This window comes from Anas platyrhynchos, chromosome 18, assembly GCF_047663525.1.
Source record: "Anas platyrhynchos isolate ZD024472 breed Pekin duck chromosome 18, IASCAAS_PekinDuck_T2T, whole genome shotgun sequence".
Lineage (NCBI taxonomy): Eukaryota > Metazoa > Chordata > Aves > Anseriformes > Anatidae > Anas > Anas platyrhynchos.
In genome coordinates, this window is record NC_092604.1 from 5,520,779 (window position 1) to 5,547,955 (window position 27,177).

General features: G+C 46.5%; 1 protein-coding gene and 1 long non-coding RNA gene across 6 annotated transcripts in view; one reads left to right on the forward strand and one right to left on the reverse strand.

The window, feature by feature from the left end:
* LOC110353216 (uncharacterized) overlaps window positions 1–27,177 on the forward strand; it is a 100,292-nt gene that overhangs the window by 6,976 nt on the left and 66,139 nt on the right. The window contains exon 3 of one of the 5 annotated variants that reach the window (XR_002403452.4): window positions 15,561–18,806. The exons of the other annotated variants lie outside the window; for them this stretch is intronic. This is a non-coding gene — a long non-coding RNA (uncharacterized lncRNA). Of the gene's footprint in view, window positions 1–15,560; window positions 18,807–27,177 lie in introns of those variants that run through there. 5 annotated transcript variants of the gene reach the window in all.
* TNFSF15 (TNF superfamily member 15) lies at window positions 5,422–18,908 on the reverse strand. Its single transcript, XM_038165037.2, has 4 exons — window positions 18,711–18,908; window positions 12,260–12,311; window positions 11,839–11,886; window positions 5,422–6,632 (listed from the first exon to the last, which is right to left on the reverse strand). The coding sequence occupies exons 1-4, from the start codon at window positions 18,906–18,908 to the stop codon at window positions 6,205–6,207; spliced, it is 726 nt and encodes a 241-aa protein (XP_038020965.2). The 3' UTR covers window positions 5,422–6,204.

Genomic DNA, 27,177 nt, shown 5'->3' on the forward strand with positions numbered 1-27,177 from the left:
ATAAACGGAGGGAATTCTGCTTAGCTCATGCTAAAGCGGGAAGTTTTTCTTAAAAAAGGAAAAAAACACTTTTTATAGTCTTCAAATCTGAGGTAGCTATTGAATTCAAAAGAAATGCCCCGTTTTGTTGTGGAATTCTTATGGGGGAAAGCCTGTTTCCTACTAATTAACTCCTGGCTGCCACCTGCCTAACAAAATATCTCAGGTATGTGAGTGGATGAAAGCCAAGGTAAACATGCTTCCTCCATCAGAGTTTCCAAGTGAAAACCTTACTTGAGTCAGAGCACGTAGCCATTAATCAGAAATCACTTCTGAATTAACTTAGAAATGCTACTTTGTGTTCAAGCCAGGAAAATGACAAGTTGTGGAGATAAGAAATATGCCTACTGGGACAATGTTTCTGAATTTTTCTAGTGGAAAAGGAAGAGTTTGTGCTCTTGGCAGCAGAGGATTGAAGCTAAAACCATCTGGGATGAGAAGTAGATATCCAATGGGTACTGCTACTACACTGAGAGTGTAAGGACAGCAAAGCTCAGTGCAGAACAGGACCAAGGGTGCCCAGAGCTCTGTTGCCTTCACTCAAGACTTGAACCCTCACTTGTCCAATGCTTCCCAGCTGTGTTACCTCTGACAGTCAATAGCAGAGAAATTGGAAATGCTGAGTTTCTAAGCTGCTAAGGCGCTCTCATGTATAGCTCTAGTCAGGGCAAACTTTTTTTTTTTGTTCGGGTGACGATTTAAAAAGCTGGCTGGAATAATGTGGTTCCCATCTCCCTTGTGTGCTCAGCTTTGGGCCCTGACTCAGGATTGACAGTATGACTGTGATGCAGTTTCTGATGAGCATTGTTTTTCCACAGGGCTTTCTTCAAAATATACTAAGAAATGGCAAGGAAAAAAAAAAAAGGAACCAGCTGTTTCCCACACTGCAAAGGGGAAAAATGAATGAAAAAGAAAATCTGGTCAGCTTTTGTTTTGCCTTTCGAAAGGGAAGCCCTATTACCTCCTGGGGCAAAGAAAAGCGTTTGAGTTTACTCAACGTGGGTGCAGGATTGCTGACTGCAATAACAATGACTAACACACAGCAGCATGGGTGTTTGGCTGTATTAGCTGATCACCCTTATGTGTGCAGTTGGGTTAGTGTCTTTGGAAGGGGACCAGGATCAGAAGCTCTCACATTAGTTAACTTGCATTTTTATTATCATAAAACTTAGAAACAAGAAACTAAGTCTGTTCTACTGGTAAAAGTGAACATCAGTACTGAAGCATAAGACAATATGCAATCACTTAATGAAAATACATTACAATAGCAAAATGCTATACTGGTGCTTAATACCCAGATTTGGGCAAAAATTCTTGACGCTGTCTGATTCTTCTAAAGAACGAATTTTTTTCCTCATTTCTCATCTGAAATGATGGGCCACCCAGGAGATTAATAAACTCAGAGCACAGTGTGGTCAGTTATACAGAGTTCAAAAAGACAATCTTTCAAAATATGGTTTATCTGTATTGAAAATCACAAGTAACACCTTAATCCATCCCACTTGGTCTGTGCTGCACTTTGATACAGACTGGTTGCATCCCTTCCTTCTGGGGGTCTGCTCAAGCTGACATCTGCTAAACTGCGATGTCCAAAATCATCTCGGCAGCCTACTGTTTGTTATTTGGGTCATGTTTTACTAAGGAACATGACTTTTAACTTTCCACCTCTAGACCCTAATCCTGCCAACATACATGTGCTGACGATGGTCTGTGAGTGCTCCTATGTTTAGGGGGTTACTCCTATAATAGTGTAGTTCACGGTAAACACAGTTAAAACATTTACATCACTTTTAATTTGATTTTACTCCTCCCATACACCAGATAGGAAAACTGAGCTCACTTTTACAATGTCACTCATCTTAAGCACATGCTTAAGACTAAGTAAAGCGTATGTTGGTAAGATTGGAGCTGTAATCCTCTGTAGCTTGATTTAAATTTACTTGGATATCTATATAGAGAGAGTTAATGCTTATTAGTTTTTAAGGCGAAAGGAAGCAGTAAGTAAGTGAACCATTATATGGATTTCGGTTATATTTAGTGTTAGCTTTTTGGAGATCAAAGAGATTGGGGAAGAACAAAAATCCAAAGAACAAAAATATTTTGACCATGCTTCATACTAAAAAATAAAATAAACATTGGAAGAAAAATGATTTTTTTTCTGTATAGTGCTTAAATATCTCTTTTACTGGAAAATGGAAGGGTCAAAATCCGAAATCACGTAATTGTTTTAGTTCACGTAGCACGAGCTGCCTACTTAAACCCTATTCCTCCAGCTTGGAGTTTTTCTTATAACTTCTAGTTTCACATCCACCCAAAACAAAACATTTTCAGTCTGACCACAAACTGAAAGGTCACTTGTTCACAAGGCCTGATTTCATCATCTTCTCATTCAAGTGAAAATGCTGATGTATATGCATTTTCACATCTCCAGAAATGATTTACATTAAAGAAATGTTCTAATTCAATAAATGTGATTTTCTGAGAACACTTCTATCCTTATTTAGCTCTGGGAAAATCAGATCACTTGCAACTTGGATTCAGTCTACTTATGATATTTCTCTTGGAGCCTGAATTGTCTTAAGCAGCTTTACCCTGAGGTTGTGCCACTGGTTTCTGTGGAATCGGAATCCCTGGGTCAGAAGCAGCCCGTGTACTTGCTATTATACTTGCTAGTCACTGTTACAGAAGCATTAGCACTGTATGTGAGGGAAGAGAAGTGAAGGGGAGAAAGGGGGAATTTCCACTGGGGTAGATGTGTGCATGTTAATATGCCTGCACCACTTTAAAACAAGTAATGCCAGATAAATTATTTTATGATATATACAAAGTGTGCTACTGTGCTAAACGTGCTAGAAGCTGGTGTAAATAATGGGGTAGGAGAGCTTGCTATGGACTAAAATAAATATTTTTGTGGTATGGCTAATGGAACAAGAGTCATATCTGCATTGTTAGAACAGCAGGTAAGTTTTTGCTTGAGAAGATTATCATCAGTGTACAGTGGACAAAAATGATGTACTTTGTTAGAGAAAGGGCTCGTTATTGCCAAAGCACTTCCTAAAACTTGTACGGAATATGCATTAACACACAAGCATGGCTATATCTGTATGTATTCCCTAGAAGTTTCTTTTGTTATATATACTGCATGCACAATCCTGTCCTCTGGAACTCATATTTATCATATTCAGTGCAACAGTCATTAAGTGATGATGACTTCAGATTCAGTTTTTATGGAAATCTGCTCTACAAACCTATCAGGATTGCCCTATGGCCTCAGAAGAATGCTACGTTATCTCACTTGTAGAAGTAAAGAGCTTTCTGAATTTCTGTAACTTAGTACAGCTAGAATTTGCATTCCAATTTTCTCCAAGGATACATCAAATTCATCCTCTATAACTTCATAAAAGCTTTCCCACGTAGTTGCTGAGAATCACCTGTCCTGGAGAGGTTGCTTAAGTCTCCTCTTTATGACATATGCCATGTTCTTTGCTATGCTAGTCACATTAAGTGCCTCCATATGGTGGTCTGCAAGACCTGCAAATATCATGTTTTCATGAATTTGGATCATATTTTGGGCACACAACGAAGGGATCAGCAGCTCAGAAGGACTTGGTGTGGGGTACTGAGAGAATGTTTGAGAAAATCTAAGAAATGGCAAGTCTTAGGGTTTCCCTAAGAACATCCTTTTCCTGAACTTGCGATCTCACCACATTTTTTGATGGTACGAAGGGAAAAAATGGGATTTCTGAGCAGTAGGAACAGCCCTGCCAAGGTGGTGAATGATGAGTTGCCCTTTCTGAGAAATAACAACTAGATTGTATGCTAGGTGCTGAGTAGATACATATGGAGTAACTCCTCTTGTCTCCAAGAGGTAGTTTTAGCATAAGAAACTGAACAGATGAAGGAAACATAGCAATAAGGGTTTAAAAATGGAAGTGAATCTAGCTAATAAAAGAATTACAGGATATTTTGGCCAAGAGCATTTGCAGCTACTAGCAGGTACACCACCTTCTCTTTCTGATGTCTTGATCTATTTTCAAATAGCAGTTTTCTGACATGATTATAAGAGAGAAGCGTGTAGAAATTTAGATTTGGGCAAAGGGGTGTATTTATACTTAATGGAGAGGGCCAAGAAAGAAGGAAGGTGCCTGAGGGAGACACGGATCAAGAGGACAGCTGGGATGTGGGTGTGGGGAAAGTGAAGACTTTGACAAGTCAAAGAAAGGATGAGAAGCTGAACTCTAAGGAAGTTTTGATGCAGCAGCAATGTCAAGGTGTCCTAGGTGGGCTATACTGCAGAGTGGACCAACATCTGATGCCTAGGCTTGAGGAGCAGGAAGCAAGAAAGACATCTGCTGAGGAAAGAAGAGCAAGGCAAGATGCCAACATCCTAGCTTTTAATACTGTGTATTTCAGTACTGTGCTTAATACTGCCTCAGTGTAGATAAAACAGTGAAGGGTGACTGAGAACCTACTATGGGACCAAGGCAAAGATCTCAAACAGATCTTTATATAGCAATAAATTGTCTCTGCTTGGAAGAGGCTTGCTGTGGCCAAAGCAGCCCACTGCTGGTCAGGCTGCAATGTCGCACGTGGTCTTTTGTAGCTGGGCTGTCTCTGCCAGAGAGCTCCTCTGCCCACTCAAGCTGTTCAGCTGCAAACCCCTGTCCCCAGTCCTGTGGGTCCCCTGGCCTTGGTGCCTGTGTGGCACTAAGAGCGTGCTTTTGGGCCCCGCCATGGCTTTGGGTGGAAACAATAGCTAGGGAATCACGCCTTGCTCTCACTTCCGCCCAAGAAGTAGAAAACAGAGGGAGCCTGATGAGGTAAGGAGAAAAAAAAAAAAAAAAAAAATAGAGCTGCAGTGAGCAAAGCCTGGCCACTGGCCAGCCCCTGCAGAACAGCTGCATGGTAGGTGCTTAGGTGTGAGACCTCCGGGCAGGTAAGAGTGTGAAGCCTGCATCTACTGGAATATGACCTGAGTCATTGTCAGTGATGTATTTATTGTGGGAGGAGAAGGAAAGCTGCGGAATTTCCCTGAGAGACAGCAAGGCCCATGAAAAACAGTAAGTGTGAGATGGGAAGTGAGTGCTCCTGAGCTCTGCACCTGGCTGTGGCTCACCATGACCTTGTCTTTAGATCCGAGAACCTTTTTTATGGGTGGCTGGTTGGCAGCCCTCGCCCAGGCAAAGGCTGGGGAGTCCTTTGAGTTTTGCAGACTGCTGTAGCAGTGGTTGCAAGGGGGAGAGCACCAAAGCAGTGATTTTTTTTTTAGTTGCACTTGCTTTCAATTAAACGGATAGGAAAACCAGCTATTGCAGAATGTTTCTCTTGAAATTTCAGTGGTTGATTTTCAATAGTACAGAAAATTTTGTTGCGTGCCTCTGCTTTGTTTTTTTTTTTTCTATTTTCCTAATGTTAGGATCTGACAGGGGGATTCCACTGTCATGCTGAAACAGAAAGCATTTCTGCGTTTTCCCTAGAAGTTTTACATAAAGGCCTAAACCTACATATTGACTTACATAACTGTAAACAATTTACTGGAAAAAAAAATAATCAGGTAGCTTCTGCAAAACGCGATATAATTTTAATCTACTTTACAGGGAAGTTGGAAGGGATTAATTAAGCAGTTAATGATTACTGTGGGTTTTATATTAGTGCAAAGTACTGATCAAATCTATTTGTAAGGAAATGATAAAAAATAATTACCTTTTAGAGCTGAGAGTCTAAAGTGAGGTAATGGAAAACTATACTGGAAGTGCCCGGGAAAGTTTAAAGTGCTTTTTTTTTTTTTTGAGATGTGGAAATTATATATTAGAAGAGGAGTTAGTAATGCAGCCTAGCTGTAGTATTCAGGATAAATAGGCCTGTCCCACACATATAACAGGTCCCTCCCAAGCAATCAAAGTTTTGAAGAGCTCTTAGCTTTTGCTTTCAAAACCTTCTATTTTCCTCTAGCCTGACTTGCATTTTTTTCTGGAGTTTTTTGCTTTGTTTCAATTCAGCCTGTGGCTTCAGCTTTCCCTACCCCATAATTTAAGGCTGCAGAGAGTGCTGCAGGTGAGTGACAGTACAAAAGGAGAACAGCACAGAGACCAGCACCCCGACGTGCCCTCACCAAACCAGAGTCCTGCAGGGCCATGTCAACCCCCACCAGCTGCTGCCAGAGACCTACAGTAAAAAGGCACCGAAGAAGGTTTTGTGCTCCTTAGTGTAATCCACCAGCTTAATGTCGCTAACGTTGACCATCAGCTTGTCTCCCACTTCTAAGGAGACCACAGCTCCCAGATAAATGGGCTGGAACCAGCTGTTCCCTTCTTCACGGAGGGTCTTGGTGCTGGTCAGCAGCTGGGTGGGCTCGGGGTAGCTGTCAGTGACTTTGGTGATGATGGCCGTGACAGAATTTGCTTTCCCTGAACTTTCAATGTGCCCTCGGAAAGTGACCTGAGCATAGACATAGTAGTCCCCAGACACAGGTATCACCAGTGAGTTGCTGAAATAGCTCAGGTTGTTCTTGGTAAAGGCCAAGCCTCGCTTGTCTTCCCACTGCAGGATTGGCAGGTGGTTTCCCACGGTGCTGGCAAAATCTTGTTTCTTCACTGTGGGACAAAGAGAGAGGGAGAAGAGATGGGTTACTTTGCATCCTGCTGAATGTGCTAACGGATCTCTACTCCAAAGGGGAATTAAAACACCAGGAGAGAAACCTTCTTATTTTACAGCTAGAAAGCTGAGACAAAGTTGGCTGCAGGCTAACTGGCAAGTGGCATTTTTGGAGCATGCCTAGCAGTGTCCAGATCTGAGCCATCAGGGGCCAAAACTGGAAAACCTCGGCCAGAGCAGGTTGCAGCAGGGCTGGGCTACAACTGGACACCCTAGGTGGTGTGACAAGGCCATCCCTCCCTAAGGCTGAATCTCACAGCACCATGGGGAAGTACAGATGGCTGAGTATAAACCTTGTCCTGAAGTGAAAGCAGTGCTGGGGAGTTGTACAGACCTGTGCTGCAATGGTTCACACCTGTACATCTTGGTTCAGGGCACTAGTAAGAGGCATTAGAGCAACGTTTTCTTGAGTTGCAGTGGGCTGAAGTTATGTTTATGCCACCATAGTGCTAATGCAGGATAACAGATGCTATTTGCTTGCAAAAGTTTCACAACAGTCAGCACGATCTGTCATCGAGCACTGAGACCCTTGAACTTTTCCTGCCAAGTTGCTTTTGGTTAGTCCTTGCACCCAGCTTTCCCTGTGGGTGTTCACGGCAAGATCTTTTGCTGTACAACTGCCTTTCATTTACTGGTGCCCTGTGATTTTACCATAAAACTAGAATACCCCAATGTGCTTTAAAAAGACCAGTTTCAAAGTAACACTTTGTATTAAAGCCCAGTTTTATCTCAGTGTTTTGAAAATGTTTTGACGGAGCAAAACACTAAGCTTGATGTTACCTTCAGCTTTATTTTGTGCTTAACTGCCAGACCATTTGTTTGTTTTTTTAACAGAACTCTAATCCAGGCCCTAGCATTGGTCTGATCCAAGCAGAGGCTGAGGATGCTCCTCAGGTTGCAGAGGCTTTTGGGAAGAATCAGGGAGCTGCTGCCCTCTTCCCTTCACCTCTCCTCTGCTGCTCTGACTTTATTCACATGACAGTCAGCAAAACAAGCCTTAGGACTTATTCCTTCTGCACAGCAGCAAAAGAGTTTTCTCTGCCCTTCACCAACTGCCACATAAAATTGTTGTGCTAAAACAGCAGCTGAGGTGGTGAAGAGCATACATACTGAGGAGATTCTGCTAGGTGCTAGAGCAAACCTGGAAAGTTGATGTTAAACAGCGAGAAAGACTGAGTCAACTGATTTCCAGGAAACCAATCCTTTTTCTTTTTCGTGAACTTAGGTTAATGTTTAAACTTGATTTTGATTCAGTGTTTGGGGAAGAGGTGTGTGCATGGGCAGGGAGGCAAGCTGAATGCAGGTAAGGGAGAGCTTTGAAGTGCTTGGCAATGACCTTTAGGTTTACCCTGGGTGACATGAGATTCAGGAAAATGAATATGCTCAGTCCCATGGCATCCTTTTTTTCTGGCAATAGATAACCAATGAGGAGACAAGCAGATGTTAGAAGTGCAATTTCTTGCATATTCTTCAAGTAGACCAACAAAATAATGGCATTTTTTTTTCTCAGCCTGCCTGTCAGCGCTGCTGAAGAATTATATCTGTCTATTTTTACCCAGGAGGCAAAGCACATGCAGAGAGTATTTCTGTATGGGAAGGCAATAGACAGGGATTGTGACAGCAAGCCAAGCCAAAATATAGAAGTATTATAAGGACTATGAGGCTTACAGCCAACAAAGCGTTGCCTGATACACAAAGAGGAGTAAAAGAAAGTGAAAGTATTTGTGGTCTGCCTTCATCCTCCTCTACCTTCATCTCATCTGCCTCGGGTGCCTGTGCAGGGACTGGGCTGCATCCTGGCAAAAACTAAAGTAGCAGCTGGGTCACGCTGATTACAACAGCTTGGGGTAAGACCTCTCAGAGTTGAGGTGGTAACAGAGGGAAGCTTGTTTGAGGTAGAGGATCAGAAAATTTCCCAAAAATGTCCTGGGCTCTTTTCCATCTTGTGAAGTTTGTGGGAAAATTGAGGAGAAGCTTCATGAGAATTTTTTTTTTGTTGTGTACAATGACGCACTTAAAATGTCAGTGACACTCAATTCTTCAATGTTTTTAAATAACTAAAAGGCATCTCGAAGTACATGATTTCATAACTTCTAGAATTAGGCAACTCTAAGTTTTGTAGCTATAACCTTCCTTTCAGGCTAGTGCTCACTGCAATGATGCTCTGTTTCCATGTTGGTTATTTTTTTTCAATGCTTTAGAGATATGCCAAGAGGAAAAAATGCATGTTCAAATGCCTTTGAATATGGTATAGCTTCTTTTCTAGCAGTATTTGTACTTCTCATTGATTTATTTCTTAAATATATGGAGCTGCACTTTCAGCAAATATACATATTATACTAATCCTCAAAGTAAATAATCTGCTTTTAGTAAGGGATTCATTGCTACAGCTCCTTCAAGTTTCCACTGCATTTTTAATTTCTGGTATCACGTGCCAGATTTCTTCTATTTTCCAAAGATCCCTTTCAGTTTAGTTTCTTGTTGGGGAATCCCCATTGCTTAGCAGCTCTTTGGTGCATTAATGGCATGTTGGTGAACTTGTGGGGTTTCTGCAATTCATGGCCCTCACTGGTGTGATGGCCGATTACTGTCAGCTGTATTATAAGAAAGATGAGGGACTGAGTCTCCTGTGGAGTACAGCTTTGTGTGGCATGTATTGCAAAGCGCAATGGCTGCAGAGTCACTGTTGCTCAAGATCATGCCCTGGGAGTTTAATTACTATTCTTAGAAGGTTCGACAACCAAGTTGAATCAGAAAGTGCTTTTCTACCCAGATTTAGTGGAGTGCTTATTATAATTAGCATCATGATAAATGCCACCCAGGTACTTGATGGGGTTTCTGCAACATGCTGCATCCAGCTGTGCTCCAGGCTGGTGACAAGGAGGAGTAGGCATCGGTCTGCATCTTTCCCTTTATGCTGATTGTGCCATTCTTTACTAGCTACAGACACCAGGGAGATGAGATGTCAGTGTCATGATAGGTTCAACATGCTTGATATGTGTTAAAAAGGCCAAGAGCAGGTGGAGAATTTTTCATAAAGGAACAGAGACCAAAACATTGAGTCATCCTGCTACTGTTAATTCAGTGGTGCATTCCCATACTAACTCCAGCTAGTTCTCATTCCCCTCACTCCTCTGTTCTCACCTTCATAATATATGTTCCTAAATCTAGAAGGAGACAGAGAGGAGCAGATAGGGATCTGGAAGAGATTTCCTGTGAGGGAGAGTACCTAGTCTACTATTTTCACTGTGCAGATGGTGCCTGATTTGGTGGAATGTAGGAAATATCTAAAGAATAATTATTCCTTTTTTGCTTTCTATGCACAAGTCAGTCACAGTTCCTCAGAAGCAAAGAGCAGGATGACACCCAAGAAGTTATTATTTAACCAGTTTAGAATAGCACAGCTTTCTGACTATGGTGCACCACTAAGTTTGGGAAGTCATTGCTTACAGGGTGTGGAGAAGCCCCAAAATATGCCAGGGCTCAACAGGCTGCCCAGAGGAGCTGTGGGTGCCCCATCCCTGGCAGTGCCCTAGGCCGGGATGGATGGAGCTGGGGGCAGCTTGGGCTGGTGGGAGGAGTTGGGTGGGTTTGGGCTTAGATGGGCTTTAAAGGTTCCTTCTAACACAAACCATTCTGAGATTCAAAAAAAAAAAAAAAAGCTTAAAGACAAGTTCATGGAAGTCTGGTTTCCTGATGGCTATGTAGCACAGCAGCCTAGGTCCCGGACCCCATTTTGCACAGAAAAGGAGTGAGAAAAACATCTCAGCTTTTTCCTTCTCATGGCTAACACTGATGGGGCTGAAACAGCAGGCTGGGGAGGACAGGCAGCGTCCCGGGGGCACTGCTTGGGAATGATGGTGAAGGAGTTCTTGCAAACGGGAGGCCTGAGGAAATTTGTAGTAAACTGTTGGGTGCTTCCCTGCGACAAGAGGACTTTTGTGCAACCCAGGGAAGTTCCTGTCAGCAGCGCAGCGCTTCGGCTGCAGCTCTGAGTCAGCCACCCCGGGAGCTTTTGGGTCTCAGTCATGTGGCAACTTGGGAAACGGGGGAACCTCTGTTAGCAGATGTGGTCCTTCTGCTCCTGCCAGCTTGCATTTACGCAAGGATGTGCTTTGAGCAAGGACAGGCCCATTTGGATGTTCTATCAACCTGCGTGAGGAAGGAGATGGGACCGAGGGTGTGCATTAGGAAGGAATTTGTGGATTAGTGAAAGTAAACAATGCCAGGGAAAAACTGAGCCCTGAAGCACTAGTTGCTTCAACCCCGTATGTAAATTTGTGTGAAGCTTCATGCAGCTTCTTGCGTGGTTCAGGTTACTATGGTGCTCCCCTGGGACAGCAGCACACAGGGTGCTGAGGAAGCCTCTGCAATGCAAATTGCCTTAGTGGACAGATGGGAGAAGCTCAGAGCAGCTGGGGGGCCCTTCAGCACTCCGTCCCATCCAGATGGGAACCTGCCGTGAACCTGTTCCCCTTCTTGTAATCCCTACATTTTCCAGGAAGGTGGAACTGGTGGGAGGGGGGAGGGCTCAGGACAGCAGCCTTGGTGTGATGAGAGCCCCAGCTCCGTGGTGAGATCACCCCCCCCTCCCATGGCAGCGCTTTGCGAGGGCGTTTTCCTGTCACGTACGGGCTCCGAGGGGTTCAGCTGGGCACAGCTCTTCCCTTGCTTGCTCCAACGTGTTAGAGATGATCACACCAAAAACAGGCAGCTATTTCATAGGAACGTAGTATGTGTGGCTTCAGTCAGGGCTTGCAAAAATAGGGGCCCTAAAACTGGACTTATTGACCTCATTTGGCTTCGAAACTGGTAGTTCTTCCTAAATCACAGCTCACTTGGGCTCCTTTCCTAAGAAAGTGGGCACTCATGCTTGGTTTCAGGGGCCTGGGTACTCACTCGGTGGCAGCAACCACCAGGAGAAGTGGCACTGGTCCCAGAGGCACTGGATGCCTCTCCTCTATGGGCCCTTTCCTACAGACACCGCTGTGTTAAATCTGCAGTGCTGAGCGAGGCAAAGCCGATGACTATTTCTCCTCTGCTTCTTACAACACCTGATCCTATCAGAGCCATATAAACTGAGGTTTTTGCACTGCAGCAGCTGTAAGGCCCGAGGGGAACGCTTTGGTATTGAACAAGCATTACCTGTCAGGTGCGCTCTTGGCTTCTCTGCACTGGGAATTGTATCTGTAACTGAAGGGAAAAGAGAAAAAAAAAGAAAAAAAGGGTTAAGTGAGTGGAGGGGGAGTGCTCCTCTGCTTGGCTGGGCACAGGGTGTCCATGGGCTCCAAATCTGCACTTTTACTCTTTGGGGGAGTTGTACTGGTCCCAGTGAGCTGCTGGGGAGGTGTGGACCCATGCTGGGATGGGGACAGAAATGCTTGTCCCTCACTACAGCCCCAGCTGTCCCCCATCTCCCTGCCTCCTGTGGCTTACTCTGCCCTGCCTTGTGTGGATCTGGGCCATGAGCGTGGGTGAGGAGGTGTCGGCACTGGGCGCAGAGGCAGCAATTGCAAAACCTCAGTAAACAAAGGTGCCGGGGATGGGAAATGGACAGCAAACTTACCAGTGGCTACTGCCCGCTGCTTCAGAAAGTGAGAGCTCCGCTCGTCTGCGACCTACGGGAGAGAAGTGCAAATGGTTACCTCCAGGGCTCCTCCACGAGGGTCCGGTTTATGTTATCCCAGAAAACGTGGGATGGTACACTGATATCTTCCACCTCAGCTACAACTTTTAAGTAAAAGGACAAGTCCCAACAGAGCTTTGCCTCATTGCAAGAGTTTTTTCTTTTTTTCTTTTTTTTTTTTTTACTGTTTGTTTGAAACCACCCACATCTTAGAAAAGGTGCCAGGGACAGGCTCCTGTGATGGCTGGGTTTCGCTCCAGCCTTGTTCATGGGCTGGATGAGCCCATGGCAGTGCTGGGGCAGAGGCCATTGCTAACTCTCCTGTGCGACCATGTGTCCACCCAGCCCTGCTGCTTGGTGACTCCCGTCTCCATGCATGCAGCAAAACCGAGCAAGCAGAGCAATGTGAGACATTCTTCCCTTCTTCCCTGCTTCACATCTCAGCAGGGCTGAGTAAATTGCATCCAAAACGCCAGCAAAGAAAGTGAGAGGTGTACTAGTGTACTAGCTACAGACCTGCTGCTTCCCCTGCATCCCTTTCTGAGTTATTTCAGCCTGTAAGTCTATCGCTTAGGTCTGCCTTGAATTCTTGGGAGCCCCAGGGCAAGGCAGGCTGTTTCATGTTCGCTTGCATCTTACATGTAAATGTTCCTCTAGCACTGAGCACCAGCATATTTATGACCCATCCCTGTGGTAACAGGGCCTGTACCAAGTGGTGCTGACATTTGGGTCAAGCAGCAAAAAAGGGGCACCCACTGGCTTCATGCCACGCGCCTCCGGGTGGCTCCCGACTAATCCTGCATGGCCCGTGGCTCCTTGCCAGGAGCAAGCCCTGCTATAGCAGCCTGAACCCAGCATGCTGCAGGGGGAAGGAAGGAGCTGCGGGATGCTGACACTGGATGTGGCCTCCCCGTGGCATGGGGAGCATCTTCCCTTGTGCTTGTGCCAGGCACAGTGCTTGGTAGGATGATGCTGGCAGTGTGGCTGCAGGTGGCTGGGGATATGCAGCCAGCTCGGGGCTGCCTGGTGAGGTGTGGTGTGTGTCAGGGATGGCTGCAATGAATTTAATGGGTACTGCAAGCTGCCACTGACTGGCTTGCAACAGACGGTGTGATGCGCACTGGTCAAAAACCAGGCTGAAATAATATCAGCATGTAGGTGCTGAAGTTGTCACCTAGTGGCTGCATCTCACACAGCTCCACGTATTGCAGGAGAAGTTGAAAATGCATAATTTACACAGGTTATGGCAAGGAGAGTATGTGAGGGGAAGAATCAGGTCATATGGGACTGCTGGCTGCTCTGGTGAGCCCGAAGATGTTTCACCAGCAGTGAGCAGCCATGTGCTGCTGCAGAAAAACATCATTTCTGAAATAATGGCTCCAGTGTGTTGGAAAAGAAATGGAGAAGGAAAAATATCTTTTTTTTTTTTTTCTTTTTCCCCTCCCTTTCTGCTGTGAACACACATACACAGAGCCCAGGCACAGGCTGCCCTGCAGGAAAGGTCATCTAGGAGAGAGGCTGGGAGAAAGATGGGTGATGGCTGAGAGCAGAATGGTGTTGAGGTGTCTGTGCCTCTCATTATCACCAATGACTTTCTCTGAGGTCCTGCCTGCTTGCTGTGGTGTCTGAATGCAACTGATGGGACACAGTCAGAGCAAGGTGACTGTCCTTCCCCTGGTGAGAAGCACAAGGTCGTGTCGAGGATTTCCCTCAAACATCCCCCTTGCTTTCTGCCGGATGTGTATATTTGCAATATTTGCAGCTTTATTTATGTGGCCCTTTCTATATATTTACCAAGTTACATATTTCCTAACAATGCTAAGTACCACAAAGAGCTATAAAACAATCACAAACCGATGTTTAATCATCTAACTTCACTGGGACTGGTTATTTAAAGCCCAACTTCTGCCGAAGTAGTTTATATACGCACAGCGTTGCAATACAAGCAGAAATGATGGGGAAGTGGGAAGGATCTCAAGAAGAATCCTGCTGCTGTATCAAAAATGCTCAATTTACTTGTTTCCAAAGAACAACGAGTGGATAGTCCTCACAGAGTGGCTGCTTTTCTACATGCTAAGGGACAGCGCATTGCATTAGATAAGCAGGGCATTACAGGGTGTGAATTATTCTTTTATGTGGCAAAGGTAGTTTTTTTTTTTTTTTCTTTTCCTGATTGTGCTGTTTGATTGGGATACAAGTCTTCTAAAGATAAACGTTCTAAACGTTCAAAGAATACTTCAGTACCAGAAAATGCTACATAATGGTATTAACAATATTTGTCCTAAAGATGTACATTGATGGTGTAGTTGAGGTGCATAAAGAGTTTTCAGGATGAAGGAAATGAGGGAGAGCCAAGCAGCATGAGACAGTACAGAAATCATTTACACAATTAGATTTTTTTCTCTGTTTTCCCTTATTGCTTAGCTGTGATTCTGAAAAGTTCAGACCATGGCCTCAGTTTTCCCTTCAGTTACTCCAGAGAGATTGTAGCCAGTGCCAAGTGACTTTGAAAATCCTACCCTACAGCTGACGTGGGGACAAAGGATTTCTCCAACAGCTCTGCTTACACTGAAGACTGCAGTATACAACACACTGCTCTATTGCTTTGATACCAAGGATGTCCAAAAGCCCCAGTGCATCTACATCCATGTCTCGCTAAAGCCAAGGAGAAGGACCGAACATCCCCTGAGCACGTGCTTTGCCTCTCGTACCTCAAGGACAGGCTGGGGTTGTCCAGGGGAACTGCCTGGGAAAAGCAGCTTGGTGCTGGAGGCAGGGGGATTAATAAGCAAAATCCCCCCCTGCCTCCCCAGGCTCCTCCACCGCTCTGTTTTTAGCACAAGATGCTAATTTACAGGCAGGTCTCTGCAGGGCATGCACGGTACCTGCACCCCCAATTTTGTTTGCTCCAGGGGTGCTGCATGGCCTGGACAAGATATGTCTGGTCCCCTGCTGCTGAAAGCTGCCCTTGGTGGGAGCTTTTTGGCTGGGCCATGGCATGTGCTGACAGCTCTGCCATCAAGCAGCACTTTCCTGATATTTGGAAGGGCAGTCCCACACACGTAGGACTGGATGCAGTGCTCCCTGCTGCTCCCCAAACACCTCCCCATCCCTAAGGATCAGGAAGCCATTTGGGGGTCTCATTCCCATTTGGACAGGCCACGAGGGCTTCTGGCTCTGCACAGGTTATAGCTCTGCCTGTCTCATCTAAGCATTGCTGCTGTATCCTTTTGTACTGCAGGAGGGACATCCAGGTGGAGCTGCTAAGACTTTAAAGTCCCTCCCATCCTGTGGCACCTCCCGTCTCCATTGCAAGGCTGGCATGGCACACGCATTCATGTGCAACCCGTAGGACTGTTTCTGGATTGAGTTTCCCATTTCACTGCTTGTGGCCCTGCCACGCGAAGGATGCCACCAACAGAAGCCCAAATACCAACATCTGCAGGTCAGGACTTGACTCTCTGCGTTATGGGGCTAGCAGAGTGAGTTGCTAAGACAGATGGAGATACTTTCCTGGCTGCTGTGTTCTTCCCCTTGGTGGATCTGTGCACTCAGGCTGAAATTCGACTTCCCTTTTACAGATTTCCTGCTAATAGCCCAAGCCATGTGTCATTGCTTAAAGATCTCTCTTTCCTCACCTCGCACTGTCTCGAAGCACGAAAGAAAGTGATTTGTACTTCCAAAAGGGAAGCTGTGTAGTGAGCCTGGAAGGTGTCCAGGGAAGCCAGCATCAAGGCATCAATTATTCATGCAAGACGCAACATACCACAAGAAAGAGAGAGCCGGTGGTTCACACATGTTGCTGTAATGACATAATTTGCCCTGCTCTTTCCTGAAAGGGGCATTTCCAGAGGAAAAAGTGAGTTTATGCCCCTTCTGAGGAGTATGTGACAGCATGTGCACCCACACAGAAGCTGAGATGAGCAAACCGTCGTACCCCACAGGCAAACTGAAGAGGCACACCCCTGTTGCACAACCCTTCTCATCCTCCTTGCTCCAGGAAGGACGGGTTCAGGGATTTACTACGTTTGCTGCTCACCTGCCTGGCTGCACCAGTGCCTCCCAGGAGGTGCTGGGGCCAAGTCCCTCCTGCTGCCCTGGGCTGGCCCAAGTGCAGGAGGAGGGGACAATCCGGCGGGTGCAGGCTGAGCTCTGGGCCTGGGGCAACAAGAGAGCTCCTCCTGTGAGCTCAATGCTGCAAGGGACAGGGAGTCAACTCGCATCTGGTGCAAACTGGGATCGGTCCACCTGCTCCCAGTATGTCCAGGACACCCACACCCAAGAGCTGTGTGCAGAGAGCTCCAACATGTATGCCTGGTCCCAGACAAGTTCTTCTGGCCCAGGATATCAAGGGTGTGTGTGAAGAAGGCATCCTTTAACCATGTGGTTCGCACTCTTCAAATGCAGATGGAAACGCAAAAAGATGTGATCCTGAGAGCCTGTACACCCAGAAACTCTCCCCTGGACTGAGCTGGGCTGTGCTGAGCTGCAAGACTGAGCGCCTGCACTCAGCCCACAGCATGGCTCTTAGGGGGATTAACAGCAAACTCCGCAGGCAGACAAATCCACCCAGCTGCGCTCTGTTGCTGGACAACACCGGTGACGCTGTCAGTGATCCTTGGAGTGAATGAAATAGGCAGCAAAGGCAGGATCCTATGGAATTGCAGCTAGGCACTCCACCCACTTGGCTTGGCACAAGCGCCGTGGGCAGGCAGCCAGCCCTGATGATTTTCCCTCCCTCAGTAGGACACGCGGCTATAACTCATCTGATCACCTCGTTACATCACTGTGGGAATACTATGCACTAACAAGTCAGTGTAGATGCACGGAAGTACATGCTCGTGTAATCCAGGCTAGAGCAAATCTAATGGTTTATATTGCGTTTTTCCTCTAAAGAAGCCAAACCTGGTCACAAGTATTTTTCTCCACTAACTCTGCCAGCAAGGTTAACAGCCAGGAACACTTTAGTCCTATCAAACAGCTAGCGTTATATTATTTCTTTTTACAATTGTTTCAAGAATGGAACTTTCTGCTTGGTGCTGGAGAACCTCAGAGGATGGGAACAGAAAGAGCAATGAGACCATCCAAAATGCCTTTTCACTCTGTGTGCACCCGCTCCAACTGGCCTAAATAATAGCGAGGACAGCGCAGCAGCATGTACTTGTGCAAGAAATCAGTAAGATTAGCAGTCTGATGTACTATGCAGGGCTGTCACACTTCCTTTCATCTGTGCCTGAAGTTACAACCGGGTAATGTGGATGGACTCAGGAGCTGGCTCTGTTTGGGTGCGAGATGCCAGCCATACAGACTTGGGGTCAAAGCAGGGCTAGTGCTGCTCTGTGCAGCCAAGCACGCACATGCGTGCAGCTACAGACACAGCTGACAGACTGTCCAAACATCTGCAGGCAAAATGTTTCCTACATCTGAAGTTTGCTCTTAAGGCCGCTTACTAACACTGTTTTCTTTTGCTGTTCCATAAGTATACATACATGACAAGCAGGCTAATTAGGTGGGGAAATTCAGACCTGAAGCTAAAATTCCTTTAAACCTTAATTCTTCAGACCCAAATGCACAACTCTTCCTCCTGGCATGGGGCAGTCCTGCTGGATTCATAGTCTGCAGTGGGTATAGACACTTGCAGGCTAACTTAAGCAGGAGTGGGGCAGCACAGGAGAGCATTAGAAGTGACCACACCAGCCAGCCTGTATTGCTAGGAGCAGAGTTTAGCTGTCTGTCAAAGAAAAAGAGCTCAGAAGTTCCCTGGATATAGAGAAAGCTTTGATGGGGAGTAAAAAAGCGGGATGCAAGCTTTAGGATCAGACTGTAGTTGTCCCAGATCTTATCTCTGCAGGAGTTTGCATTGATAGTACAGGACAGCCCCAGCTGTCTGCCCGATCATGTACACATGCACTGACCCACTGACATCAGCAGCACGCTCAGCAGATGTTTGCTGGAACAGGACATGGTAGGGGAAGTCTCAGAGCTAATCCAAAAGAAAGGTGGAAAATGAGCCGTAGTATCAAAATCTGGCTGAAATCAGTGGAGACACACAAATTTCCATCAACTAGAGCTTTCTCTTAAGCATTTTCTGCAGCACGCCAGGAAAAGTTTTAAAGGTGTACGCTGTGCTGTGACCTTAGTGAAATTACGACAAGAGGAACAGAAACCGTTAGTTAAAAAGACCGAACAATCGTAAGAGTTGTCCCTGGCAGACTGTCTCTGAGTAAGGAAGGTGGAAGGTAACGGTGAACTTCTTGCCTTCCCTTAAACACGAGAAACTCATAAAGAGAGAAGAAGAACCAGAAAAACAAATAAGCAAACGACGGGGGAAGGGGAACGCCACGCTCCCCTCCTCGCAGGGCAGCAGGTCCGATGCACGGCAGAGCCTTACCTGGCCAGAGCAGGAGGTGGGGGCTCGCAGGTTTCCAACCAGCAGGTAGGCGGTGGGCAATGCCAGCAGCAGCACAGCCAACAGGCACAGCAGCACGGCGCATCGTATCCTCCTCAAGTCCTCCTTGAGGTGCATCCTGGAGGCTTGGCCGATCACTGGAGCCTCCTCCTCCAGGGTTATCTCAGCCCCGCGGTCCATGCCGGCGCTTGACGTGTGAGCTGCCGCTGAGCCTGGCTGGGAGCTGGCAACGGCAAAATCTCCTCTGGCTTCTGCCCTGCATGGAGACCCCCATTAAATAAGAGCTGCCCCGAGTGTGGGAAGGCACCGACACACGCACACCCTCCCTCCCGAGGAATGCACCGCCTACAATAGAAACCTAGCTCAGGGAAGGGAGCACCGCGGCTCATCGAGCTCCCCGAGGTGCCTGCTGCCTGCCTCCCTCTGCCTTTTTTTCCCCTCGCGTGTAGGAGGAAGCTAGGAAAGTCCCAGTGGGTGGAACCAGGATAAACTCTGCTGCTGGGCTGGATGAGCTTGAAAGCTTTTCCGTGTGGCAAAGGGAACGTGAAACCAATGGGAGTGAAAGTGAGAAGCAAAGGGGGGGCGCGAGGGCGAGTGGCCGCAGCGCCACAGTTTCAGCGTGGCCTGAGGACAAAAGGGACTTTTAGGGAAGGTGAGCAGGCTGCAAGTGACACCCAGGAGTCTGTTTCTCTGAGATGTCACTTTGTTCCTGCATAATAGCAGGACGTGAGGCAGGCTGCACGATGAATGCCTTTTGCACCAAGCAGCCCGGGCTCAGGCCCCAGCCCGGTGTTTGGCTCCCTGGCCGATGGGGGCTTGCTCTCTGAACTCGTCATCGCCGTGCTTTCACAGGAGCCTGTTGTCATTACTTGGAAAGGGAAAAGCTGTGACTTTATTGCACTTGGAAAATTGTGAGGTCATTTTGCTTTATTGATAGCTGCTATCTGAGATTAAAAAGGGCAGCTGCCTATCAGCACCCCAGGTGCTGCAGGGCAGCAAGATTTGGGGGCGCCAGCTCGGCTGCAGCGCTTCCTGGCTGTTTGCTACAAGGGCTGCCTGTGTGCTTGCCCCATGCCACCTTGTCCCCATCCATGTACTGGCCTCAGGAGGGCCTTGCTAACAGCCTTTGATGGAGATGAGGCATTTGGAGTGATCCAGGTTTTTGAAATTGGAAGGTTTTTCCTGTGAAAACATGGTCTCATCAAAAATGAAGCTTTGATTTACACACACACACGCTGATGCATAGAAACTTCTTTTTTTTCCCTCTGTGTGGAAATGTATTTTTTTTTTTTTTAGTGAGAGAGCAACAAGTTTTGGTTCCCCCCACCTCCCACATTAGAAAAAAAAGACATTTTTGTTATTACAAAATTATACGTAAGGAGGAAAAATTTTTGTTCATATCCTAATGTCTGCCACTCCCAACCCCCCACCCCTAACCCCTCAGGGAGGACGAATAGTCAATCAAAATTCATCCAGCTGTTATCACTTGCACTTTGATAGAACTGTTAGAAATCTCCCTATTGCAATAGTCCTGTGCAGCTGGGTATATGCCAGGAAGCCAAAAGCCATGCTGTGAGCAGAAGGTGTCTTGTCGTGGGTATGGCTGGGACCACCAATACCTAGGCTGGGATCCTTACTGGGGCACAGTGTTACAGGTCAGGGAAAGTGTGAAGGTAAAGCAGGAATTATTGAAGAATGGTTTGGTTTAGGGAGGTGAGATGAAAGCTGCTAAAACACCAAAGGATGTGTGCTCTAATCTATGTGAAGCCACATAAACCGTTTGTGACCTTAGACAGGTCTCTGACTTTGTGTCCTTCTCTAGGTATTCTTCTTTCTTCATTGTTTGTGTTCATTTAGGCTGTTAAATCTCGAGGACAAACACTGTCCTCTGTTTCTTTTTCCCAGCATCTGGAACTGATTTGAGGGCATGTGTGACTCCATTTGTCTTTTTTTTTTTTTTTTTAAGAAAGGGCAGGAATGTGCTCCTAAGAGTAGTAGCAGAAAGAAAACTCATATTTCTGTGGAAGGACTGTGGGGAGATGTGATTTTCTGTTTGCTAGAATTCCAGATGTTAATTCTAGGGCACAGTGTTACAAAACGAGTACTTGTATTGTGAAGATGAGCATCAGAGTTCATTTTCTCTTCACTGTGAGTACCTCCAACTACTTAATGTATCTTCATGTTATGTGACGTAAAAGCAGGCAGCCACTGCTATCTCCACCTCCAGGCCAGCAGACCCTCTGGAGTTGATTTTTTAAAAAAATTATTTTCTAAGGAATTTGAACAGAGCCAGTTCTGAGCTAAGGCAGCTCGCACCAGTTTGTATTGGCCTGAGAGCCCATGCACTGGTATGTGACCTGTGGACCCCGGGCTGTAAGGGGATGAGCTGCTGGAGCCTTTGGGATGAGATGGGGGCAAGTTCACACCCTGCCCTTGGCATGTTAAACCAGGCTCTGTGCTCACAAAAATCTCTAGAAAGGAAGGAGATTTTTTTTTTTTTCTTGTGAGAGCTCAAGTGCACCTTTTGTTTGCCAGAGGGCAGCTCAGCAGGAGCGTCCCAAACCAAAGGCACAACTGCAGACCTCCTGCAGCCCAGCTGTGCTGCTAGGCACAGGGAGCACCAGGTTTCGCTGCCATCCCCTTGCTGCCCGGGCAGGACCAGTGACCCAGGGTACTCACGAAGTTCCCATCACTCCCTCCCGCAGTGCTGGGCTTGTGCAGGCATACTGCAAGCAGGGTCGGTCCTGCTCGGCTGTCTGTCTTTTTCTGTCAGTCCTGGTGCTCTCCAAATGCCTCATGCTGCTCCCCCTCTGCCCCCAGCTCAGCCCAGAGTTGGGTAATTTCCCCTGCTCATGTCAGGCATGTCCCCGCCTGCAATCCCTGACAAGTTTGTACTAATTAGAGAAAGTCTGCAGTGATTACCAGCCAGCTCACTTCCATGGTTTAGTGATCTAAAGCGGGGGGGGGGGGGGAAGAGATATTTTACTGTAGAGTTAGATAGGACTTAGAGATGTTTTTGAGAAGGAAAAGTACCAACGGAGTGAGGCATCCTCAAGAGGAGGAAGAACAGCTTGCCATCGGGGCTTGCCGCATGCATGCTGCTGCCTTGTGTCTTCTTTCCGCAGTGCTTTTTGTTCTTTCTGCAAGCTTGTGCATGATATGCATGAGGACATCTTGTCTGAAGTCAAATATGCTGAATCACGTATATTGTGAAATCAAGTACTACACACACAGGTGGTACTTCAGGTGCTGTTTGTCCTCTGTTTGGCAGATACTCAGCACGCAGCATCTTCATTCATTTCTTGTCTACATCAGGTAGTGGCTGCAGTTTTAGAGTTTAAACTTGCAGCAACTTTGGAGAAATATTAATTGAGCATTCAAAGATTATGTCACATATGTTCTGAGAGTGCTCTTTTTTTTTTTTTTTCACCATGTTGAGCATGGTTAATGTTTTAGCCGTGGGATTTAATCCTGTGAGGTTCCCTTTAGAAAGGCAGAGCATCCTTCAGCTGCGAGGAGAGGACCTGCATGTGATATCTCCCCCGTCAGCCTCGCCATCTCCATCTGGCTTGGTGTCTTGCGAGGAGGGATGGATGCTCATCCTGCAATGCCCAGCAGCACCTAGGAAGAGATGTGTGCCCTGCTTCGTGCACCAGGGCTGTGGGAGGGTTTGCTGTGGGCACGGGCAGGTGCGGGTGTGTGTCACGAGGGGCTTTTCACACCCGTCTTTGCTGTTACACAACCCCGCTCCCAGCCACCGATGAGCAGAGGTAGGCCACGGCCGATGGCTGTGTGGAAATGTTTCCGGTTAGACTGGGTTTGTCTCCAGAGAGGAGATGGGGACCTGCTCCTCGAGCTGCCCCTTGCCAGGGCATGACGTGAGACGGGAAGGAGTGGGAGGGCTCGGGATGGTTCCCTACCTGCAGCACCATGTCCCGGCCGTGACCTCTCATCTGCCCGCTGCTGCGCTTCCCTCCCACGCACACCGAGGAGACGATCAGCCTTTACAAACTCTCCTGCGGTGCCAGCAGCTGCAGGAGAGGGAATGTCATGGCCCGAGGGGACGCCACTCCTGTATCCTTGGCACCGGCCTTGGCTGGGGAGGAGGCAGGGGCTGCGGGATGGGAGCTGCTTCCCCAGCTGTGCCAGGGCCTCTGCGAGAGCCCTTCAGAGCAAATCCTGGTCTATCTCTGTGTGTGTCCTTTGGCAAATTGTGGTCCCTGTTGGCATGATGTAGACAACCTGAAATATCCTGAATTTAAAGCAGCTGCTCTGGGCGCCGCTCTTGTGACTGTGCTGAACTGCCTCACCCCCTGCTGCTGCTGCTGCCAGGAGATGTTCCCAGCAGCAAGACACCAGATGGGGCACAGGCAAAACAGATCTTTGGTCTTCTCTGGTGCCTAAGCAGCCTTTCTGCACCCCTGTACCTTTACTGCAAGGAGAGAAAGGCAAATAACACACAGGGTGGTCTGCACCCTACCAGACTTCTTGTATTGAGGGCACTGGGGTAAAGTGGGATGGCATAAGGGGAGGGCAAGGTCACAAGGTCTCCTAGAATAATTTTGAGGCAATAAATTGACAAAACTCTGATATGGTTCCTGTGGGGTGTAGACCCTGGAAGAAATCATCTTGCATTACCCCGCCAGGGAAACTACCTGGTTTGCCCAAAACTGGTGCCCAAGAGGGAGCGACATGCACAGCTTTTAGGTGACCAAGGGATAAGGATCATGGCATGACACAAAGAAGAGCCAACTAGACAAGGGAAGAGCACCTTGGTGTCTACCCAGTCTTTTGAAGCCAAGAGACCTCAAGTGAGGGCTCTCTAGTTCTCCTCTGATTCAGCTTTCTTCATTTACCCAGGGTGTTTTGCTTCCAGCACTTTCTTAGGAGCTCTGGCAGTTCAGCACCGCAAGGTGGTTTACTTGCTCTGAAATTCTTTTGTGGTGATCTGAGATCCTTCCACTGTCTTTGTTCCTTTCCATCCATGAGCAACTCAGCTTTTCCTTATACTTTTCCTTCTAACAAATTTTCCAGGATCAGAGAAAATAGTCAGAGATAAGGAGGAAAGGTCACGATTAATAACAGTGGAAAATGTTCTGTGAGCCAAAATGATCGTTTGTCATTTAGTTTTGCAGTAGTCCATGCATAAAAAGTCACAGAACTGAGAAAAGTATTCTTAGCCAAACTTCAAGCAAGGTTTTAAAAAAGATGCTCAGCGGCAAGTGCTCTGCTTCTGACCACATCAGTACAGATGAGTTGAAGTTGGCTCATGAAACCAGTGCACATCAGTCAAGAATGAACTGCCCTGCTGTTGTCCGTGTGAAGTTCACACAATGTACCTGTGCAAAGTCTGACCCCTGCTCATTGTCAAGACTTTTTTTTGGGAACAGACAGTGCCTGAGGGAAATAATATGATCAGGTCAGACATATAGGGTTTTTCTCCTGGGCTGAGTATAAGGTGTATGTACAGAGGTATTGTTTATCCCCGTCTGTTGCTGGAGTATTGTTTGCTCAAGTTTTGCAAGAATGCATTTGTATTGTTAGTAACAGGTTAGCTGGATGTTTTCCCACCTGTTTCAATAATTACAATTTAGCTGGCTCCATGAAGTGTTCTTCTCACGACACAGGGTTTTGTTTTCCTCCTTGCTGCTAACAGTCCCTAGCAAATGAACCAGTGAATCAGGGCTCTTGACTCCCAGGACTAACGTGCCTGTTAGTCCTACAGAAGCACACCGCAGCTACCAATTGTTGTCTTAACATAGAGTGGTTGCTGAGGATACACAAAACAGCATCACAGATGCATATTTCTGTGGTAAATGCAAACAAGTGAAGAAAATCTGATTACACAGTGAGTTCCTGGTAATTTTGTAGAATACATTATATGGCATAGATTAGCGGAAGAATGACCTTATCGTTGCCTTACTTTTATATGTCATGGCCCGTCACAGTTGAACTTTCCTTTTCCTGTTGCCTTCTCTGGGAACAATGCAGTCTGGAAAGTGTCAAGTGTGAGCAATGGGATCAGAGTATCCTGCAGCTCACTTGGTCCAGACTCCAGCTTTCGGTATGCAGGGCATTGGTGGCATACTCTCAACTCAAGGTCTCAGCATGTATGTTCCCTATGTTCCCAACGTCCCCTATGTTCTTTGTGGCTCAGGCTGCCAAGGCATGTTTGTGAGTGATGCCCATTTCACTTTTGAGACAGGGATTCAAGTTTTAGGCTGTTACCAGCATATAATGTGTGCAGGTACTGGTTTAGGCTGGGATAGGGTTAATTTCCTACATAGCATCTGGTATGATGCTATGTTTTGGATTCATGATTAAAACAGTGTTGATGAGACACGGATGTTTTAGGTGTTGCTGGGCAGCACTTACACAGTCAAGGTCTGTTCAGTTTCTCACCCTGCCCTGCCCGCCACCAGGTTGGGGCTGAGAAGGGACCCAGCCAGGACAGCTGACCCCAACTGACGTCATGTGCAGCATGGGGAAAAGAAGAGTTATACTTATTTTCCCAAATAACTATTAGATGTGATGGATCCCTGTTTTCCTGGAAATGCCTGAATGCTTGCCCACCATTGGGAAGCAGTCCTTATTTTGCTTTGCTTGTATGCACAACTTTGGCTTTATTTTTCAACTGGCTTTATCTCAAACCATGAATGTTTTCATTTTTGCCTTTCCCTATAGGGATGCCCCATGTCTCCTCAGAAAAGGTCTGTTATTTCCATAGATGACATCTGCCAAATTAGTTCCAGGTGTGCCTGAAATGTGGGATGCTGCTGTCATGCCAAGCAGCAGGGCTGTGTGCCAGCCAGGCACACGGAGCAAGAGCTCAGCAGAGCCAGGGTGCCATTGCCACCGCTGCCCTTGCTCCTGCTACCCTGAGCTGCAGAGGCATCACCAAAGCATGCAGGGATGTATTCACAGGCAAGAAAAATTAGGAAGCAAAAAGCAGATGCTTTCAGATAAAGCTCAGTGAGAAAGAGTTGTTTTGCACAACGAGTCAGGAATTTCAGGAGGTGTCTTCCAGATATGCTCTGAGAAAGTTTGTGGCACAAGGTTTGTGTCAGATCCAAACTTTTTTCACTGTATTTCTGGTTTCTGTATTTCTCCAGTGCTGAAAAGCCATTTTAGAAAGGAAAAGGTTCTGACATCAGACTTGGCTCAGCGAAGAGAGGTGTCTGTGGAGCCACAGAGAGAATAGCTTGGCAAAAGATATAGCCCCCTCGCTGACTGAGTACCGAGATGATTGAATGCAGACTCACTATGCTTTGGGAAACAGAACATTACTTGGGATCGAAAGGAAGATTGCTCTGCTTGTATCAGAGCATTGTTGTAAAACCTCATTTCAGGCATCAGGCTTGGGCCAAAGGCAGAGGCAGGAAACAGAAGTCAGTGTGGGTTAACCTTAGCATTTCTATGTCTTTGCTGTGCTACTGGCATGCACAGAAACTTAGCTTTTGTATCTGAGAGTAGTTAATGTTTCTCTATGTGCTGACAATTTCCCGGTGCTGATATGACCCTGTTTTTCTCTTGAAATGAGCTGTGTGGTATTTTCATTCCTATTTACGCACCTCCTGCCGCACTATTTTATCAAATATTTTGCTCTTCATGTGTTTATTAGCTTTAAGGCTTGCTTTGCTGGAGACTTTATGGCCCATTTCCCTTCACTACCCTAGCAGGTAAATAAACAAGCACAGGGTCAGAAACCTTCACTCACCCTTATTTCAGAGTTCTTCCCCAATGGTCCTGGACTATGCGTGAGCAGAAGAGACGCTTAACTCATAGCCACATGTTAGACATGCGCTGGAACTTTGACTCCTCAGCACACAACTTGGAGGTAGGACTTGCATTTGGCCCAGCTCAGCCATCGTTGAGCTTTGTGATGCATAGACCTGTGGTCTGTCACCATATGAAAGTTATTAATGAGCATCGTGATACAGAGAAAAGCACTTGTTTGGGTGGAGAGGATGTAATAAGTGCATGAGAAGAAACCTCAGTGAGGTCATTGCCTCTCTGGCTTTGGCAGGATGTTCAATCTTCAGCAGACCAGAATTTCAGATATTTAGAATATTGAGATATTGCTGGTGAGGACATCTACAGTTTGGTTCACACTGCGGTCTGTGAACATCTCAGGAAGTTGCATATGTACTTTACTAGCTTTCACTGCCAGGTCTTTATGTCCACCACAACCCAAACCACTTAAATTAAAGATGGGATTGGTTTGCCAGAACATAATGAAAATCCAGCAGGAGATATGTCCAAAAAGAAAAAAAAAAAAAAAGTATTTTATCCCCCTCCATATTTAAGCTGTAGACCTCCTTTTTGGAGGATAACATGGATGCTGAAAGTTGACTTGGGTTCAAGGGCTTATTAGATATGTTTACAGAAGGGAAGTTCTCTGTGGGTGGCAAATATTCAGAATTTGTGTCTGTCTCAGGAAGACTATGGA

Coding starts and splice junctions, on each gene's coding strand:
- TNFSF15 (XM_038165037.2), bottom strand. CDS start 18,908: ATGGACCGCGGGGCTGAGATAACCCTGGAGGAGGAGGCTCCAGTGATC. Junction 12,312..18,710: donor CCACCTCCTGCTCTGGCCAG/GTAAGGCTCTGC, acceptor TCTCTCCCGTAG/GTCGCAGACGAGCGGAGCTC. Junction 11,887..12,259: donor GCAGCGGGCAGTAGCCACTG/GTAAGTTTGCTG, acceptor TTTTCCCTTCAG/TTACAGATACAATTCCCAGT.